The sequence below is a fragment of the Pygocentrus nattereri genome, chromosome 7 (assembly GCF_015220715.1).
Source record: "Pygocentrus nattereri isolate fPygNat1 chromosome 7, fPygNat1.pri, whole genome shotgun sequence".
Lineage (NCBI taxonomy): Eukaryota > Metazoa > Chordata > Actinopteri > Characiformes > Serrasalmidae > Pygocentrus > Pygocentrus nattereri.
In genome coordinates this window covers 38,974,178-38,995,994 of record NC_051217.1, presented here as the reverse complement: position 1 = coordinate 38,995,994, position 21,817 = coordinate 38,974,178, and the positions used below count along the sequence as shown (strand labels likewise).

The following is a 21,817-nucleotide window of genomic DNA, read 5'->3' as shown; positions in this document are numbered from 1 at the left end:
CTCCTCCACGTCTCCTGGTGTACTGGCCTGTCTCCTGGTAGTGCCTCCAGTCTCTGGACGCTACGCTGAAAGACACAGCAAACCTTCTTGCCACAGCTCGCATTGATGTGCCATCCTGGATGAGCTGCACTACCTGAGCCACTTGTGTGGGTTGTAGAGTCCGCCTCATGCTACCACGAATGTGAAAGCACCACCAACATTCAAAAGTGACCAAAACATCGGCCAGAAAGCAGAAAGGTACTGAGAAGTGGTCTGTGGTCCCCACCTGCAGAACCACTCCTTTATTGAGTGTGTCTTGCTAATTGCCAATAATTTCCACCTGTTGTCTGTTCCATTTGCACAACAGCTGTGAAATTGATTGTCAATCAGTGTTGCTTCCTAAGTGGAGAGTTTGATTTCACAGAAGTTTGATTTACTTGGAGTTATATTGTGTTGTTTAAGTGTTGCCTTTATTTTTTTGAGCAGTGTATATATATAAGCCCAGTATTATATGTAGTTAAAAACTCCTGGTTTGACCAGTCATTGCTTCAGTAAACTGTTCTCATGATGTAATTGATGATAATAACAAGTCTCTGTGGCGGCTGTGAAGGTGTCAAGGAAAAATATAGACCAAGAAATTCTTGTTACTTTTTATTGTTTTTGTGTTAATTTGAATATGAATATGACTTTATTCTAATGTATATTGTGATAAACTCACTGCTGAGGTAAATTCTTTAAAGATTTGCTTAGATGCCTAAAACTTTTGTACAGTACTGTATATAAACATCAATCACTCTGAACAGACAAGAAATTCTGCAACTTGTATTTCTTTGCATGGGCTTTGTGCACAACTGATCTCTGCCCTCAAGTGGTGGATTTAGAAATTCAAACTCGCAGTTAAGTTCCCTGATATAATACTGATGTACCACCCATTTCAGTCCCATTTTGGCTTTTGCTTCTCCTGTTTCAATCTTTAAAATTAAGTAAGGTTGGACAATGGATATGAAAATATGAGATATGGCTGTTTTTGGCACAAATATCCACACAAAGGTTACAAACAGACCTCAAGGAATAAATGTTCTACCAACTAGCAACATGCAAACAACATCATCTTGTCTAAATCATTATTATTCCCCTCAAACTACACTAAGTTGTTAAATTTCTCAAATACACTTCTGGCTTCTGACACTCAGCGATGTAAAGACGGGAGGACTGGGACAATTCCCGGAGGGCAGTTACGTGTTTGGGCCATGGAGAGAGTGAGAAAGGGAGAAATGCAAGGCCCCTCTCTTACTGTATGTTTACATGCTACTGCACGTCTAACAAACCTTGAGCTTCACAGTTGCATATACGTTCATATATACACTGATCAGGCATAACATTATGACCACCTCCTTGTTTCTACGCTCATTGTCCATTTTATCAGCTCCACTTACTGTATAGCTGCACTTTGTATTTCTACAGTTACAGACTGTAGTCCATCTGTTTCTCTGATACTTTGTTACTCCCTTTTACCCTGTTCTTCAGTGGTCAGGACCCCCATGGACCCCCATGGTGGTGGTGCGTTAGTGTGTGTTGCGTTGGTCTGAGTGGATCAGACACAGCAGTGCTGCCAGAGTTTTTAAACACTGTGTCCACTCACTGTCCACTCTATTAGACCCTCCTACCTTGTCAGTCCACCTTGTAGATGTAAAGTCAGAGACGATAGCTCATCTGCTGCTGCACAGTTTGTGTTGGTCATCCTCTAGTCCTTCATCAGTGGTCACAGGACGCTGTCCACTGGAATCTGTTGGCTGGATATTTTTGGTTGGTGGACTTTTCTCAGTCCAGCAGTGACACTGAGGTTTTTAAAAACTCCAGCAGCACTGCTGTGTCTGATCCACTCAGACCAGCACAACACCCACTAACACATCACCACCACATCAATGTTACTGCAGTGCTGAGATTGATCCACCACCCTGCTCTGTGAGGGTTCATGGGGGTCCTGACCACTGAAGAACAGGGTAAAAGGGTCTAACAAAGTATCAGAGAAACAGATGGACTACAGTCTGTAACTGTAGAACCACAAAGTGCAGCTATACAGTAAGTGGAGCCACAGCAATAGTTTCCAAAATGCCTCTGGTTGATCTCATCTTGCTTACTTCAGGTGTAGACTTAAGATATCTTCTGATGACCGTTCCATGTAGATGTTTCCTGTGCCCATGAAATCCTTTTTGTAGGACCTTGGCAGTGATGTGAGGGTTTTGCTTTGCATATCTGACCAGTCTGTGAGCAGTTTTTACAGAGATTTGTCTTGGCCTCCTGGATATTGTCTTGGCTTCCACAGTTCCAGTTCTCTTGAACTTCCATTTCGTAATGGCATTTTCGACAGTGAAAACTACAAGCAGGAAATACGATGCCTAAGTCTTCTTTTGCTCCATCAGAACCAGTTATCTTTAGTTTCAGCCACTTAGATTCACCACAAAAGCTGCCACCTACTCATTCCTAGCCCATGTACACTTTGGCCTTTTTTACATACAGTTTAAGGTCTTCTTGAATTCAGTGACACATCAACCTTTCAAAAACAGTATATTGTCTGAGTGAGGAATTCACTATGATGCATCTACCATGTCAGAGAACTTCCCCACACTCCTTTACTGGAGATAATGAATGGCCGTGTGTGGAGCATGGACAGCCACATGGACTTTGTTTAAAAAAGAAGCTTAAATGCATGTGATTGGGCACAGTGGGCTGGGACATGTGACAAGGGGCACGCTTACACTTAAACGCTTTAGCCGAAGCCAAAGGCACCAGTAATGTTCTGCTGTTCTACAATGACAGTTTTCAATGACACAAAAACAATTTGCATGTTAATAATTGTGTAAAATTACTCTGAATATGCTAGTCTGGTGTAACTTCATTGGTTCCAAATAATTTGTAGGAAGCTGTAAATAAATGAAGAATTTTTATGAGTCCAGATTATGAACAGAGCTAAAGATGGTCCTGAAATGACAGAGAAAGCTGCATAACATCAAGAAAGAAGTTTAATATTATTTTAATAAAAATACATGCTGAAAGTAAAGGGCAGCTCACGTAACAGAAATGACTGCATATTTTATATGTCTTTTATGAACTATTTGATGAGCCACCCAATAATGCTGTACAATATTTCTAACAGTATGTTGTATAATTATATAGCATAGAATCCAGATTTAAATCTATGTAGTTTAGGTTAGTGTTAAACAGGGAGTTTCAGAAAGTTTCATCTGATTTCAAAGCACCATATTTTTCCAACTGTGAGGCACCTAGGAACTAATCACATACCAAATGTAAGAGGGGGGTCATAGAGTTTCTGACTGTCACCAGAAGCTGGATCACTTCCTGAGGAGATCCAACGTTCTGCATTCTTCACTTCAATAAGAGCGAGCCCATCATCACTGTGTGAAGTGATAGTGAACCTCTAACAGGTCAGAGTGTTCGTTGGTCCCACAACACTGGATGGTTTTAAAAGAGCCTTAAAAGAGCTGTGAGTGCAGTGACACCTGACATGCTCAATCGAGTATGGGATGAATTTGACTATGGTGTTGATGTTGTCCGTACAGCTGGAGGAGGTTCATATTGAGCACTTGTAAAATGACATAATAAACTTTATGCTCAGTTAAACCATTTACAGTTTACTGCATTGTTCTGTAATGATTTACAAGTGAAATAAATCATCTTGAAATTGGATGAAACTTTTTGAATCATATATATATATATATATATATATATATATATATATATATATATATATATATGTATATATAGTAACAAACAAAACTGATTCCATTTATAAGAATTTCTACAATAATTAATAGTTAAGATGTGAAGAAAGTCATTCAGAGTGGTTTCATGTGAAATGCTATTTTAGAGAAACATACTGAGTCAGAATCATTCACAGTGGTGGTCATAGGAACCAGACGTCTCAGGAGTTCAATGCTTCTAAAAGCCCTTTTACAAAAATATATCACACAAAATTGTTATGAATACGCTGCCTGATGCCCGAAACGTTGATTTATGATAGTTTTGAGAAAAACTTTTGACCTCAAAAGCAATTTTTTTCATGGTGGAGTGGTACATGAGGGAGGAGTGAGGCAAAATAGATTACACAGAACATAAACGGATGGTTTCCTAAGTGGATCAAGCCACCACTAAAGACGCATGACTACTGGGCTGTCACATGGTGCAGTCGCATTTGGTCAGGAGGAAGCAGCAGAATACGTGTTACCAAGGCCTAAGACTCATTCCTTCTCAAACAACAGCTTTTTTCACCATTTTAACACATTTGGATACAATTTTGAGGCATGACCTTCTTTACACATCAATATAATTGATAATAAAGGACTATATGAAGGAAACTGCAATTTGCTGAGTATGTCTGTTTTTGAGCTTGTTACGGTATATTTAGGCCAACAGACACCAACAGCCAAAACATAACATATGATGGTGATCAGCAGCTTCCATTGCTGATGACCAGAATAACAGAATCCAAAACATAACATGTACTAGTCTGTGGCATCGTAGAGCTATTTATGAGCTAGTTAAGGTATATTTAGGCCAACAGATGCTGATTGTGTAATTAGAAATAAATAAGATATATATATATATATATATATTTTTTTTTTTGCAAGATTCAGTAATAGAGATGTAAACAAAGTCTTTGGAGTGGTTTGATGTGAAATGGTTAATTGTACAGAAGCTTACAGACTCTGATTTCTTTACAGTACTGGTGATAGGAACCAGGTGTCGTGATGTCTACCACACAAATATAGCCATTATATTTATCATCCAAAACCACCAGTGAACCTACACGTGTCTTCTGATTTTTACATATCATGTTCATGATGGGGCGGCATGGTGGCATTGTGGGTAGCGCTGTCGCCTCACAGCAAGGAGGGCCTGGGTTCGATTCCCCGGCCAGGTGACCAGGTTCCTCTCTGTGTGGAGTTTGCATGTTCTCCCCGTGTGTGCGTGGGTTTCCTCCCACAGTCCAAAGACATGCAGTCAGGCCAATTGGAGATGCTGAATTGCCCCTAGGCTCCAGCACCCCCCCCCCCGCGACCCTGATGGAGAAGCGGCTTAGAAAATGGATGGATGGATGTTCAAGATGGGAAAACTGTACCAAAAGGTATTTTCAGAGATACTTTTTAGGGCAAAAGTGCCTCTCAAAACTATTAACAACATCTCAGGTATTAGGCAGCACATTCATAACTATTTCATGTAATAACTGTCTTTGGGAGGGAGCTTTAAGAGGCATTAAACTCTTCAGACATCTGGTTCCTATCACCATCACTATGAACAATACTGACTCAGTATGTTTCTCTAGAACTCATTTCACAACAAGCCACTCTGAATGGCTCAGTTTATCTTAACATCAGTGGAATTCCCTTTTAACTGTACTCAAAGATGTGTTAAATAATAACACAAAGGAACTTGTGGTATATGTTTACTTAGCATTATTATCTAATTTCCCACCAGATGGCAGTCTCATAAAAAGGCACGTGTTTATCTCTACTCTAATAGCTTTACTGAGTAAGATACCTTCAGTTTATTTCTTTCGGATAATTAAAAGAATGTTTCACCCCAGAAATACTAATTGCCAAATGCATGAAACCATGCCACACAAGAAAGACCACGCTAAGATGTCTCCATAAACTTTAATCACTGGCAGTGTTGATTTAGGAAATGAAATAAAACAAAAGGCTTCCATGTGTACAAAACTGCTCACTGCTCTTACTTTATAAACACTATCTATACTATCTACACTACACTCTGTAAGCGTTTGGGAACTGAGGAGACACGGCTGTAGGTTGAAAGTGAAATGTTTTCACAATCTTGTTTGATATAGGATTTCAGTTCCTCATCAGTTCAGGGTCTCCTTTGTTGTATTTTTCATTTCATAATGCACCAAATGTTTTCAGTGGTGACAGGTCTGGACTGCAGGCAGGTCAGTTTAACACCCGGACTTTTTTAATACGGAGCCATGCTGTTGTACTACCTGCAGAATGTGGTTTGGCATCGTCTTGCTGAAGTAATCAAGGCCTTCCCTGAAAAAGACGTCGTCTGGATGGCAGCATTAACGGTGCTCTCACAGATGCATCTCAGATGCAAGTCACCCATGTCATGTGCACTAATGCACCCCTATACCATCATGAATACTGGCTTTTGAACTCTGCACTGATGACAAGCTGAGTGGTCTTTAGCACGGAGGACACAGTGTCCATGAAACATTTTTGAAAAACACTGTCTGTGAAAACAGTTTGTCGCTGCATCAACAAATGCAAGTTAAAACTCTTAAATGCAAAGAAGAAACCAAATATAAACAGAATCCAGAAATGCTGCCACCTTCGCTGGGCCCGAGCTCATTTAAAATGGACTGAGGTGAAGCGGAAAAGTGTTCTGTGGTCGAACAAATCAACATTTGAAATTCTTTTTGGAAATTATTTCCACTGGAAATCGCGTCCTCAACAAATTTCAGTTTAAATCATGTAGTTCCCTTCAAGTTATTATCTATTACATTGATTTGTAATGGAGGTCCACACTGAATAATGTGGTCAAAAAATTTGTGGAATTCCTCTGAAATGATTTCAATTTTCAGGCTAATAATGTCTTATTTCAAGCAAAAAAAGACATATATATGAAATATAAAATCATTTTTGCAGGAAAATTAACTGTTAAAAGCAGTAGTAGGTGAATCTGTAAGTGAACAGGCAAAATCACCAACCAGAACTTCTGTAAAATTAGGCCGAAGCAAAAAAGTTAAACATTACCCTCACATGCTGAGCTATAAAACCGAACCAGCCCAGCCTGTGCAGACTTTCTGTTTTTGACCCTTGAAGAAAAGTTTTCCTTGGCCGCCAACTCAAAACTCAAAACTCCTCCCTTTTTAACAAATGATCGTCAGTGTCTGGTCTGATCTCGGGAAAAACACAGAGTAGTTACTATTGCAGGCAACAGGCGAGCTGCTCGCAGCGTAGGAAGGAGAAACAGCATCCAGATCAGACTAAAACCAGACTGAGAACAGACTGTGACCAGACCAAGACCAGCCTCAGATCACACTGAGATCACTCTCTCAGCAGCAGCAGCCGCCAGTACTGAACCCAGAGAGGAGCTGGTGAACACGGTGAACAGTCCGCTTCTCTTCAGGCACTCATGGCGCTGTGTAACGGGGATACCAAGGTCAGTAAGCCTTCACACACTGACATGTAGACATGGAGATGTTATGAAACAGCGCTACCCAGTCAGGCTTTGATGGTTTGAGTACCGGTACTGGCCCAGGCTGCTGATCCAGCCGGCCCGGTTAGTCAAGGTAACGCCAGCCGGCTACGGCCTGCCTGTCTCGGCTTAAAACTTAGTGCACGGTCGCGCCCGCTGGCGGCTAGCTAGCTAACAAATGTGTACCCTTTGCCGCTTCTTTGAAACACCTTTAGGACACTAAAAGTCTAACATTTTAAACGCCTACACTTGTAGCTACCCGTTCGCCTAATTTTGGCAGGTGTCTTAGACTTAAAAGTGCAGTTTTGGTGAGCTAAACTGCGAGGCTAGCTTAGCTAACGCTGCTAACGTAGCGGTATGTGAGGCTAATGCTATGGCGCTAACTGGAAGGCAGTTAAGTTGGGATAAATTCGCAAGTTCCTCTCACTGAAACGCGCTAACGTCTTAATTTAAGAGCAAAAACGAAGTGTCCAGTGTGGCCGTTGGGTATTTTCCTGTCCACTTCAAACGTGCTTGACCATCAAGTGCCTAAAGTGTGCTTCTTGTTGTTGCCAGCAACACGCTGCCTGACCCCAGGCTACGGAGCTGAAGTCAGCTTCTTGTTCGAATTCCGCCGTTCCACCTTAAATAGTGCAGCAGTAACGTTCTGCACTGAAGCGCCAGAATGTAACTGCTGCACCATTTAAGGTGGAACGGCGGAATTGGAACAACGAGCTGGCGGAATAGGAAACCAACTTCAGCCTCGTCCCCAGGCTCAGGACTAAGATACGGCGCAGGCCGTTGCGATTTGAATTATTATATTTATTTCTCCACTCGCAGAATCTGTATTTCTGCATGCTCGCCGTTGGATAGGTGGCGGTTTTGGGGCGGTAGACGATACCAGGCTTGTAAAGTTTTCATAAAAAAAAGTTTAATCCACTAACCACGTGGGGAGTGTTTCCACTCCATGGCTCTTACTAGTTAGCTAAAGCCTGTAGTGGCACGTTTAAAGGGGAATTCCACCAGTTTTCCAGAATTTCTGTGCAGTTCAATCATTATGATGCAAATCAAGTCTTCCAGGGTGGTTTGGTGGGGAAAGGTTCAGCGTAAGAGACTCAGATTGCTTCACAGTGGTGGTGATCCTAACCAGGGGTCAAGGTATGTTCAATACAAGTATAGCCATTTTATTTAGTGTCCAAAACAACCAGTGAACCTACATAAACAAGGGAAACAATTCGTTGGGGACTACTTTGCTGCACAATACCCTAAAAGTATCTGTCTGTGAGGAGCTTTTAGAGACAAACTCTTCAGACGGCTGGTTCCCATCACCACCGCTGTGAACCGGCGGGGCATTTCACATGAAAACACTCTGTTGTTTACACTTTAACCTTTTAATTCTGCAGAAATTCCGAAAAATACAAACACCTATTCTGTATATGTGCAGTTGCACAGCTGTGTAGGTCCTATTATTTATGGAGCAGCTTAACGTTGATGTAAGTAAATCACACAGAATTGCATAGTAATGACTGGATCCGCCAGAAAGTGCAAATATGGAAAAGAGAGAGGGGGAAAAAAAAATATATGCGCCTTGGTTATTAAATATGTGACTGTGACCCAGAGCCATTAACTGCACGCTTTCCTGTTGTATTCAAATGCTGAATAGACCTTTTGATTGAGATCCAGACATGAAATCTGGAAAGTAAGGGCTAGACTCAATTCTAGCGCTTTACTTGAACTCTGCTGTTCTTAAATTAGATACAGTCTTAAGCATGTAATGATAGGCCTGCCTTATGTACAGCCCCCGGTCTTTAGTATGTTAAAACTAGGAAAAATAATGACTGAAATAAGTTGTCTTAGTGACATGGTAGTGTTTATGTAAATAGCATGAGTTAAAACGGTCTGTTTAGTACATGGCGAGCATAAAGCAACTTATTTTCATACTAATGGGGAAAAAGGTCTAGCAAATTTACTAGATTGAATCTGTTTAGAATGCGTAAGAACTGTAAGCAATGCTTAAGTCATTATACCGATTTAAGGCCTGTCGAGATTTTTAGCAATAATCTGAGTTGATCACAATGTATTTAAACTGACTGCAATCGTTTTCCACAATAGTTAGATTTCACAGATTTGCAACAGACTGGGTTGAAGAATATACACTCACTGACCACTTTTTTTAGGTACAGCTGTTCAGTTGCTTGTTAACACAAATAGCTAATCAGCCAATCACATGGCCGCAACTCAGTGCATTTAGGCATGTAGAGGTGGTCCAGACAACTTGCTGAAGTGCAGACCGAGCATCAGAATGGGGAAGAAAGGGGATTTAAGTGACTTTGAACATGACGTGGTTGTTGGTGTCAGACGGGCTGGTCTGAGTATTTCAGAAACTGCTGATCTGCTGGGATTTTCATGCTCAACCATCTCTAGGGTTTACAGAGAACGGTCCGAAAAAGAGGAAATATCCAGTGAGCGGCAGTTGTGTGGACGAAAATGCCTTGTTGACGTGAGAGGTCAGAGGAGAATGGGCAGACTGGTTCCAGATGATAGAAAGGCAACAAGAACTCAAATAACCAACCAAAATCTCTGAGGAACGTTTCCAACACCTTGTTGAAAGTTTGTCACGAAGAATTAAGGCAGTTCTGAAGGCAAAAGGGGGTCCAGCCTTTTACTAGCACCTAATAAATTGTACCTAATAAAGTGGCCGGTGAGTGTATATAAATATATAAGAAGCAGTGTATAGGGCTGGGCGATATGACAGTGTATGTTAGTGTGATAAATTGTGTCACAGTACGATGAAGTGTGCTTTTCTAAATATAACACTGACGTGGTGGTGGTGTGTTGGTGTGTGTTGCGCTGGTCTGAGTGGATCAAACACAGCAGTGCTGCTGGAGTTTTTAAACACCTCAGTGTCACTGCTGGACTGAGTAGTCCACCAACCAAAAATATCCAGCCAATAGCGTCCTGTGACCACTGATGAAGGACTAGAGGATGACCAACACAAACTGTGCAGCAGCAGATGAGCCATCATCTCTGACTTTACATCTACGAGGTGGACGGACAAGGTAGAAGTGTCTAATAGAGTAAACGCGGTGTTTAAAAACTCTGGCAGCACTGCTGTGTCTGATCCACTCATACCAGCACAGCACACACTAACGCATTACCACCACATCAGTGTCACTGCAGTGCTGAGAATGATCCACCTCCCAAATAGTACCTGCTCTGTGAGGCTCCATGGGGGTCCTGACCTCTGAAGAACAGGGTAAAAGGGTAAAAGTCTAACAGAGTATCAGAGAAACAGGTGGACTACAGTCTGTAACTGTAGAACTACAAAGTGCTCCTGTACAGTAAGTGGAGCTGATAAAATGGACAATGAGCATGGAAACAAGAAGGTGGTCATAATGTTACGCCTGATTGGTGTATGACAGGGAACACTGTAACCCCTAGATCTCGAAGGACCGCATGCTTGCCATAGTGAGGCTGTGAAGACTGATTTTAGTATCCACAGGGTCTCCATTGAGCATAACTGTGGTCAGGCTTATTTCATAGTTGGGTTTATGCCTGCCCTGAGGCATGTATCACCTATCCGATCTTCCCATGTCTGCATTTGTGTTGACCAGAAGAGGCATGTCCGTGTAGACTGTGGTCAAGCAGTCATGCCCATCTCATGCAGCTCACGTGTTTCTTCATTGCATCACGAGGCTTAATGAATGTCAGTTCTTCCTGCTTAACCCGTACGGATTGACAAGTTGGTTTTTTTTTGTTTTTTTTCTTGCAGCTGGACATCAGTGGCGAACCTAAAGATGCACTATGTGATTATGAGGGGGCCGTGGTCATCCTTGACGCTGGGGCACAGTATGGGAAGGTGATTGACCGGCGAGTGCGAGAGCTATTTGTCCAGTCAGAGATCCTGCCACTAGAGACCCCAGCCTTTGCCATTAGAGAACAGGGCTTCAGGTGAGGCGAGATGCATATCTCCTAAGACAGTTTGTCCACTCTGCAGCAGTCTTAAGTGTCCCCAGACTCTTAACCTCTTCAGCTCCTTGAGATCACCGGTGGTTCCAAAATGCACTTCGTCATATTCTTCATAACTTTCATATTTCATGAGCTGCATTTAAAAGCTGGGCGTCATATGAGGCTGTAACTGTCTTCTTTCCAGTCAAATAGATGTCATTTTAAACCCTTATAATAGAAGAAGCTGAACTCAAGCTGAACTCTTGGAAGCGTCTCTTCAGTGATCTGCTCTGTAAAAATAATTTTTATAAAATAGTGTGTAAGACCTTTGGTTTCCAGCAGTAAATTGTAAGCATATAGCAATATGTGATCATAAAACACTTTCTGTTCATTTGAGGGGAGCTTTTATGAAAAAATAAATAAAATAATAAATTATTTCATGCAGTTACTGAAAATTTTGCTTTGTGATTTGATCCTGTAAACTCATATAGAAAAACCAAAATATACTCCAGAGAAGAAGAATAATAATAATTTTTAGGACTTTCTATGAAGTCAGTACTCCACCGCATTGTATTGGTGGGAATCAGATGTGCATCTAGAAAGAGCAGGATGACCTGTATGCGTGTTGTGCAAAATACCATCGGTCAAATAGTCCTTTCCTCTTAGGGCTGTGGTGATATCTCGGTATCATTCAGAGGTGCAGCTGTTTAGACTCCACTCTTGTCTGTTTATATTAGAGCTTGAATTAAAGGTGATAACGACTAGGCTGAAGTTGGCTTTCCTGTTCTCCTGCTACTCATTTGAATACTCTGTTCCACCTTAAATGATGCAGCAGTTACATACTGGCATCTGTACTTATAAGGTGGAATGGAAAATTTGAATAAGAACCAGGTGAATAAGAAGCTGACTTCAGCTGTGTGTGGTAATATTGGTTTTCATCACCTTAATAAGGCTAAATGCTGTCCTACTGCTCTGGATTGCTAGCTAGTATTTTCTCCACCTCATGTATTTGGAGAATAAACAACGCTGAGTTGGCCAGCCAGCCCTTCATCTGGAGCAGAAAGAAACCTATTAAGACAAGTTTAAACAGTCTCAGCGACCTGGACAGGGTTGCCAGATTGGGTAGGATTCCTAGAAGTAATATTTTATATTACATGCAGTGACGGTAATTGTTTGTCCGTTATATTTGTCCATAGTTTTGTGCGTCAATAATATGATTATATTTAGAAAAAAATGTATTATTGTAGTAAAACACATCTTAGTTTTCTTTATTCTTATCTCTTCTCTATCTTACATATATGTATTGCTGCTGTTGGAACAAAACCTTGTATCTCCAAAATGTTAACTTTTTACAGGAGATGGGAAAAAAAAACATACCTTTCTTTTAATGTGAGTCAATGGAACCAGATGTCTGTCTAAGTCATTTTGGCGTGTTTCTTTTTGTCCATTCATCATGAAATGTACACACAATGTAAAGGTCAATAGGTATTTTCACATTATGTCAAAAACTACTGTGTGTGTGTGTGTGTGTGTGTGTGTGTGCGCGCGCGTGTAGTGATTTTTCTGGATGTTTGTTTGTTTAACAATTTCCAAAGCTCTCCTCAAGGAAGCCCTTATATGTAGTTAAAAAGCAGCTTCTGGTTTGCTTTACTGTGCTTCAGTAAATTGTGCTCATGATGTAATTGATGATATTAAGTTTCTGTGAAGGTATCAAGGAAAAATATGGACCCAAGAAATTCTTGTTACTTTTTATTGTTTTTATGTTTATTTGCATTATGAATAGGACTTCTAATGCACATCCCCAATTCAAATGAAGTTGGGACGTTGTGTAAAACATATATAAAAACAGAATACGATAATTTGCAAATCCTTTTCAACTTATATTCAGTTGAATGCACTACAAAGACAAGATATTTAATGTTCAAACGGAGAAACTTTGTTTTGTGCAAATATTCACTCATTTTGAATTTAATGCCTGCAACACGTTCCAAAGAAGTTGGGACAGGGACAACAAAAGACTGGGAAAGTTGAAGAATGCTCAAAAAACACCTGTTTGGAACATTCCACAGGTGAACAGGTTAATTGGAAACAGGCAAGTGACATGATTGGGTATAAAGGGAGCATCCCTGAAAGGCTCGGTCGTTCACAAGCAAGGATGGGGTGAGGTTCACCACTTTGTGAAGAACTGCGTGAGCAAATAGTCCAACAGTGTTTCTCAACGTGCAATTGCAAGGAATTTAGGGATTTCATCATCTACAGTCCATAATATCATCAAAAGATTCAGAGAATCTGGAGAAATCTCTGCAAGTAAGCAGCAAGGCAGAAAACCAACACTGAATGCCCGTGACCTTCGATCCCTCAGGTGGCTCTGCATTAAAAACCCACATCATTCTGTAACGGATATTCCCACATGGGCTCAGGAACACTTCAGAAAACCACTGTCAGTGAACTCAGTTCGTCGCTCCATCTACAAGTGCAAGTTAAAACTCTGCCATGCAAAGTGAAAGCCACATATCAACAACACCCAGAAACGCCGCCGGCTTCTCTGGGCCCGAGCTCATCTGAGATGGACTGACGCAGAGTGGAAAAGTGTCCTGTGGTCTGATGAGTCCATATTTCAAACTGTTTTTGGAAATCATGGACGTCATGTCCTCCGGGCCGAAACGGACTTTTCCTCATTGTTATCAGCACAAAGTTCAAAAGCCAGCATCTCTGATGGTGTGGGGGGTGTTAGTGCCCATGGTATGGGTAACTTGCACATCTGTGATGGCACCATTAATGCTGAAAGGTACATGCAGGTTTTGGAGCAACATCTGCTGCCATCCAAGCAACATCTTTTTCAGGGACATCCCTGCTTATTTCAGCAAGACAATGCCAAGCCACATTCTGCACATGTTACAACAGCGTGGCGTCGTAGTAAAAGAGTGCGGGTACTAGACTGGCTTGCCTGCAGTCCAGACCTGTCTCACATTGAAAATGTGTGGCGCAAAATACGACAACGGAGACCTCGGACTGTTGAGCAACTGAAGTTGTACATCTGAAAGAATGGGAAAGAATTCCACCTACAAAGCTTCAACAATTATTGTCCTCAGTTCCCAAACGCTTATTGAGTGTTGTTAAAAGGAAAGGAGATGTAACACAGTGGTAAACACGCCCCTGTGCCAACTTCTTGCAAGCATCAAATTCAAATTGAGTGAATATTTGCAAAAAACAAAGTTTATCCATTTGAACATTAAATTTCTTGTCTTTGTAGTGTATTCAATTGAATATAGGTTGTTATATATCTGTGTTTATTTGTTTTACACAACGTCCCAACTTCATTGGAATTGGGGTTGTAAATTGTGATAAACTCACTGCTAAGGTTAACTTAAAAAATTTGCTTAGATGCCTAAAACCTTCGTACAGTATTGTGTGTTTGTGTATATATGTATGTGTAGCTAGTAAGCAGTTCTGTTTTAGTTTAATTAACAGCTCTGCTCTGTCTGAGGCAAGTATCTGGTGATTTTAGATGTAGTATGCTCAGTGCTTATTGGTGGGGCATAAGCTTCTATTACTTGGATTCATAGCCTGAAAGAAGCAAACTTCAAGCATCAAACTTGTATCAAATGGTTGATTCCTTACAGGTTGGCGTAGGAAATAGTTTGTCACAAAATATTGCTTTGAGAGCCAGGTTTACCAATGCTTTAAAAGGCACATATGTTTGAGTGGGTTTGTACCAAAATAGTCATTCATTTCTACCCGACCATCCTAAAACCTCTGTTTATCCCTATCTGAACGAAACAGACTGTTTTTATTACGGTGCCTTTAAGGCTCATCTGTGCATTGAAAAGGCCTTCTAGTCTGAAACACTCCTAACTTCAGCTTAAATGGACGAAGAGACTAGCTATATGCTGAATACGTGGCTATATGTAAATGTGTTTGTTTTGGTAACGTCACAGAATATGATTAATTTGAAACAGGCTGTTTTGGCAGCTTGACTTCCAGATATGGACTCTGTGCAGCCGGGAGTGCATGATAACTTCTTATCTTATTATAGTGAAGGGACTTCAGTTACCTGTGATACGAGCCCTTTAATGATGATTTTTGAACACGACCAGTTTATTGAAAATTGCAATTTGTTTACTTAGTTTGCTCCTCTCTTTTAACACCCCATAAAAGGGTGAAGTCCTGCAGTGCTTTGTGTTCTGCATTGTTCTTCACTCATTTAGCTGATCACAGAGCAGTTCACTGGGAGAACTTTTGGCTGATTTAAAGAGTAAATTCCCTGGCTCCTTTTCCATTTTTCTCACAGGACACCCTGTGCCTTCCTTTGAAACGCTTTCTGGACCGTTATTTCGCCCATCGGACGTCACTGTTTCTCCTTCAATTCCTGCCCTGCTTATCGCGCCTTTCCCAGCCAGCCCACGCATGCCTGGCTGGCCAGAGTGGCACAGCACCTTACAGCACAATGGGAGTCTTGCTGAGACACAGACACACACTCAACAACATGCAGCGAATATATAGTTACCACATACTGTGCGAGCAAATGTGTGAATTTGATTTGTCTCTTCTGGCCTTTCTGTGGCGATATAAGGAGAGATGAACATGTTGACTTCAATGTGCTTTTTCATCCTGGACCAGAGATGCTGGATACATACGGTCCTGTGGGAGTTCAGCTGAATAAACAGGGAGGCTTCCTGTTTGTTTATTGCTTTGTGCAAAAGATGAAGCCTACTTAAGGCCGGGCTATGCTTTCTGAAGATGTATAAATAGCAATTTTATCATATTGTAATTTGGGGGGCGATGCTGAACCACTCAGTTTAGAGGATGGAGAGCACTGTGCAGTCACTTCGGGACAAACTGTGAGATTTCTCTCCACATAATTACAGCCCAGAAGTGCCAGTTTTGTTTGCGTCGGTATTTTGGTCTGCTTTGTTATGAAGGGCAAAAACAAGTTTTCTGAATGTTACAACCTCAGAGGTCTAGGACTTTTAACATCCTGTGATTGTGGGTACATTTGAACCTTTTATGCTTGTTAGTATATTTCCGTTTTTTTCCATCTGAATTTACATGCCCAAATCTTAAGGCAAATGATTCAGCAACTGCAATCTATTTTGTTTTATTTCCTTTTTTTTTAAGCTCTCTTCAAATTAATAGGCTGTGTTTTATGATCACACGTTTTACTTTACTTTAGCTTTACTGCGGAGAGCCAAAAATCTTAGATGGTGTTTGTATTATTTTATAAAAATCATTTTTACAGAGCAGTTTATAGTTTATAGTCCAGATTTGTGGAAAAATGGGTCAACTTTTAGTAGATAAATAATTGGTATGTTCAGCGTCTATTATAAGTATATTACATTACCCATCTATTTGACTGGAAAGAAGACAGTTCCAGCCTCATGACACCCACCTTTTGAATGTAGCTTATGAAATATGAAAGTTATGAAGAATATGAACAAAGTGCATTTTGGAACCACCGGTGGTCTCAAGGAGTTAAAGAGGTTAAAGGTATCACTAAGTATAATATTGTGAAAACAGACAATGAACTGCTTATCAAATGGCCTGGATGTATTGGCTGGTCCTGGGTTTGGTGTGTACTGTACACTGTGTTTAAAACATACATATCTATCCTCAGAGCCATCATCATATCTGGCGGTCCTAACTCAGTCTACGCAGAGGATGCACCCTGGTTTGACCCCGCCATATTCACCATTGGAAAACCTGTCTTGGGGATCTGCTATGGCATGCAGGTAAGGAGGAGCTTTAACGTCTTGAGGTAGCGGGTCCTTCTGTAGGTACGCAGGAGATCTGTCTTCACTGATTATTTCACAGCATCATAATCAATTCATGAAAACTTGGTTTTTATGATGTCTTTACAAACAAAGAAAAGGCTGGGACAGTATGTGACATACTAACAATAACGCAAAGCTACGGTTGAATTCTATGTCTAGGTGTGGGCGATATGGCAAAAAAATATTATAAAATGATTCCACTAGACATTTTCGCAATACTAAGTATGCTTCCTATTTAGTTTTTTGGAGATTTAGTAAGTTGGAACAGACAAAATGGAACCTGTAGTACCAATTGAGTAAAAAAGATAATATGGATTAATCATTACAGTACTAATAATAATAATTGATAAGTGCTGGCGATATCAACGATATGCTTAGAAAAGGGTAGTTATATAGTTAATCACAATAATGATAAAACATTGGCATATCGCTCAGCCCTAATTTGACCTTCTATATTAAACTGAAAACAATACAAAAACACAATGTTTACGTTTTACTTTATGAATGCATATTTAACAAAAAATAGACATTAATTCCAAATTTATTGCCTGCTACGTGTTCCAAAAAAGTTAGGACCGGAGTATGTTTTCCACTGTTACATCACTTTTCCTTTTAGAAAGCTTTATTAATCGTTTGGGGAAAGTGATCCCGTTTTGAAAGCGGAATTTTTTTGCTACTCTTTTGTTGTAAACGCGGATTGCAGTCGAAGACTGGAAGCAGGGTATTCCAGTACCCGCTCTGTCTGATAATGCACCCATGCTGTGGTGATGTGTAGAATTTTTTTTTTTGCCCTCATGCTGAAGTAAGCATGGACGTCCCTGAAAAAGACGGTGTCTAAAAGGCAGCACATGTTGCTCCAAAAATGTGCTCAGCGTTTTCAGGTGATTTCTCAGATGCACGAGTTACTCATTAATCCCATCCATATCATTGATAGACTCTGGCTTTGAACTTTTATGCTAGGAACAATCTGGTCCTTTTCTTTTTTGGTACGATGTCCGTTATTTCAAGAAATCATCTCAAAGGTTGACTCATCAGACCGTTTCTTAGGAGCTCAAGCCCAGAAAAGTCACAGGTGTCCGCTTGTGGTTTTCGGCTTTGCCCGTTACGCACAGAGATTTCCCGAATTCCCATAATCTTTTTGTGTTAGGGAGTGAACAATCTGAAATCCTAGCAGTCACTTGGTGTTGGGAGTTTGTTTGTTTTCCCAGAATTGTTTTTAGAAGTACAGTAAATCCACAAGTGACTAACATACACTGTAGTGAAAAATAGACAATTAAAGCAACACACTGGGCTTTATTTTGGGATTTTTATGTTTGAAAACAGCCAGAGAAATTATTTGGGACAAAAAAGGAGTACATACTTTAGGAAAGTAATGTAGTGTAGTGCAGTGTTTCCTACAGATCTGAAACGAACCCAGGAGCGGCACCGTGACGATATGGGTATCTAAACAAGCACCGCAAATGTGTGAGAAACACTGTAGTATGAGTAGCTACAGAGCAGATTCAGTGTATCTCACTGCCTGTCTGATGTGTGGAACAGATGATGAATAAAGTGTTCGGTGGCACGGTGCACAGAAAAAGCGTCAGAGAAGATGGTGTGTTCAGCATCGGGATGGACAACTCCTGCTCACTTTTCAGGTAAGTCTCACATTTGAAGTGCAATTACTACGCACACACCTGTATTTATTCTTTATTTTTTATGTATCTTCAGTTACCTTTGAGGTATATGTTTTATATGTGTGTTTAGGGGTCTACAGAAAGAGGAGATGGTGCTGTTGACCCACGGTGACAGTGTGGATAAAGTAGCAGATGGATTCAAAGTCGTCGCCCAGTCTGGCAACATTATTGCAGGTAGGAAAAGGAAACGTATGCATTTTTGTCCTTGGGGTGATTCATCATTATCACATCTCCCTGCTTTTACCCATCTGCGGTGCATTGTAGTTGAATCAGATGTGTTAACATTCTGTTCCTGATTTACAAGTGAAACATGAAATTCCTTGTCGTTCCTTTTAGCACCATTGATTTTAACTTGAGGATTTAGATTAAGTTTATCGTAGTTGGCAAAATATAATAACGTCAAATACTGTTAAGACGTTGACTCGGTTATTGAATTGCGTTAAACTGAATCGGCACTGATTTGATAACATGTTTCAGTATTGAGCCAAGTTAAGCAGAAAATGCTGGAATCCTGTAGCAAATCCTGCCTGAAATAGCTCAGGATCACAATTTTGTTGGCTGTGTATTTCTTCCTGAAGGCTAGTAGTGTTTTGTCATTTCAGCGTGATGGTCTACATTTAAATCCTTATTTTTGAGCTACGTTTTTAAAGACAACAAAAATGTGTCGATATTGGCCAAATATCAAAGTTTCATTATCAGTATCAGAAAAGAGGTGTTCATCATGCCATCTGTAGCCTTAACATGCGTAGCATCATCATGCAGGGATTGGTAAGCTTAAATTTATTTATTTATTTATTATTATTATTATTTTATTTTTTTGAAACAATTTGCTAAGCTTCTCTGAGCTTTTAGACCGTTCACAATCATGACATTTTAGCTAATTAGTGTAGAAATGATTGTGATTGAATTGTCCTTTTTTATTCATTGTATATCTTTTACATTACAGGCTTAAACTCGCCTAATTGGCTGATAGGCTACCTTACTTCCCACTGTTGATACCTAGTAACTTCCAGCTGATGAAACACCTTTAGCTGAAATAAACAAACATTACTCACTGTTGCCCTCTATAGGTATTGTTAGCAAATGGAAAAACAAAAAAAAAACATTTCTCACCGTCAGAAGTCAGAACTTGTGCTGTTTGTGTAAGACCTCTGTGTGTTTTCTGCTTTCCTTTATTTACTGTATGTTCCTCAAACTAACGAATTAAATCGATTCTATTTCAAGTTCTGTGAACGTATGATTGTGAAATTTTACAGCTATGAAAAATATATTTCAGTTAACTTAAATGATTGCAATTAGTGGGAATCACTGAAGTTGGTCGATGATGTGATAATTGAATAGCTAATAGGCTTAGCTAGTTTCCCCTTTTCTGTGTGTGAAATGGCCAGAGCGACTAATTTATAGGTGGTACTTTAAATCGAAAAAAGGTGGTTTTAGCGCAGAAATTCAAAACTGTGCTGTTCTTTGGCTGAAGTTGGATCCTCTGGCTTAAACGTGTCCTGTGACTCTGTCTGTCTCAGGCATCGCTAATGAACAGAAGAAGCTCTACGGCACTCAGTTTCACCCTGAAGTGGATCTGACCGAGCGGGGCATGGACATGCTGCGGAACTTCCTGTTTGAGATCGCTGGCTGTACCAGTAACTTCACCGTACAGAACCGACAGTTGGCCTGCCTCCGCGAGATCAGTGAGAAAGTGGACAAGTCCAAAGTGCTGGTGAGATTAAAAAATAGAAAGTGGCAAAATTAAGAAGAAATGGGCAAAATTACAGACAGAATGAAGGAGCGATGGGCACTGTTTTTAGAAATGTGGTGTTTTTTTATTTTTCTCCACACAAGTAAGGCGCAAGACATACTTCACACAGGGACATGTACGCAGACAGGGTTTCGTGCATAGTTGCGTTTAAAGATGTTCCAGCACATTTCATAATGCAGTGCCAGCGCAAGCTGCATTCTGAGCATTACAGCAAGGGCAGCGCAACGACAGCCAAGCCTGTCCAAGCGTCAGCATGCTTCCTTAGCATTGGTGGTGGACGAAGTATCCAAATCATGTACTTGAGTTGAAGTAGAGATACCTGAGGAAAAAAATTACTCCAGTAGAAGTTCCTCCCTTTAGACCTCCACTAGATTAAAAGTATAGAAGTATTTGCCTTCAAATGCACTAGTATCTAAAGTAAAAGTACTAAAGCAACTTACTTTAAAGCGACTTAATTACAAGTTTAAGTTTAATGAAAAACTTGTTTTAATCACATGTTCCTAAATGAGCTTCCTTTACTATATTGATCTGTAGGTCTCTGTTCATAAACATAAACCAGCCCAAACTAATTTACTATAAAATGAAATGGTGTTTGTAGAAATTCAGAAAAAAACACTGCATATGTGGACATGTTATTGTGGTTTTAGCCATAAAGTTAGGTTAGTTCATCATTTATGTCGAACAGATTCTCCAGAAATTTTACGCTGCTGCGCTGACGTTGAACCGTGTGCTGCACTGGGTCGGTATGACCAACAGGTCAGAACAAGCTCAAAATTAAGTGAACGCTGTGCCTTGATTGGTGTTCCTGCTTTGTGCTTCTTTTGTTTTGACGTTACGTTTTTATACACACAGAAACCAAAAGGAACGACAAATTTTGCTAAATGTAGTAGAGTGAAAAGTGAGATATTTGACTTTGAAATGTAGTGGAGTGAAAATAAAAACTTGCCCAAAATGTAAAGTACAGACACAAAACTACTTAAGTACAGTAACTAATTACATTCACTTAGTTACTGTCCATCACTGCACAGAACACAAGCAGTTCAGTCCGATGCGGAGGTGGTTATTGTATCTTTAGCCAAAGGTGTAATGCGTTAGGCACACAGTTTGCACAGTGGTAATTGGAGGGCTGTAGAGCTGCAAACACTCGAATATTTGTTAGTTACGTTAGTATTTGATTCTGTATTTTGCATTCGGAAGTATTATCTTTTATTCCAAGTAGCTTATGTTACAAAATGGTTCATCAGCAAAGGAATGGTTATTGTTAATATATGGAAGATGACTCGTTTAGTGGAATGAATCGTAAATTCATGCTAGGGGTCCACGTCACCTCATTTCAGACAGCTACAAACTGCACTGCTTTCCATGTGGCTGAAGCTAAAACGATGACTAAGAATGAATTAAGAAATCCATAAATTAAGTAAATAAAAGCAATTTACTACAACCTAGGAGGAAGGATGGAAGGGAGGTATTGAGCAGCG

General features: G+C 40.3%; 1 protein-coding gene across 1 annotated transcript in view; it reads left to right on the top strand.

Moving 5' to 3' along the window:
* The first annotated feature begins 6,854 nt into the window (after positions 1–6,854).
* The window catches only part of gmps (guanine monophosphate synthase), a 39,179-nt gene continuing 24,216 nt past the window's right edge, over positions 6,855–21,817 (top strand). Inside the window, exons 1-6 of the mRNA XM_017715425.2 lie at positions 6,855–7,176; positions 10,964–11,142; positions 16,754–16,868; positions 18,450–18,547; positions 18,657–18,760; positions 20,107–20,300. Coding sequence (XP_017570914.1) covers positions 7,150–7,176; positions 10,964–11,142; positions 16,754–16,868; positions 18,450–18,547; positions 18,657–18,760; positions 20,107–20,300 — 717 coding nt within the window. The 5' untranslated portion in view covers positions 6,855–7,149. The remainder of the gene's footprint in view (positions 7,177–10,963; positions 11,143–16,753; positions 16,869–18,449; positions 18,548–18,656; positions 18,761–20,106; positions 20,301–21,817) is intronic.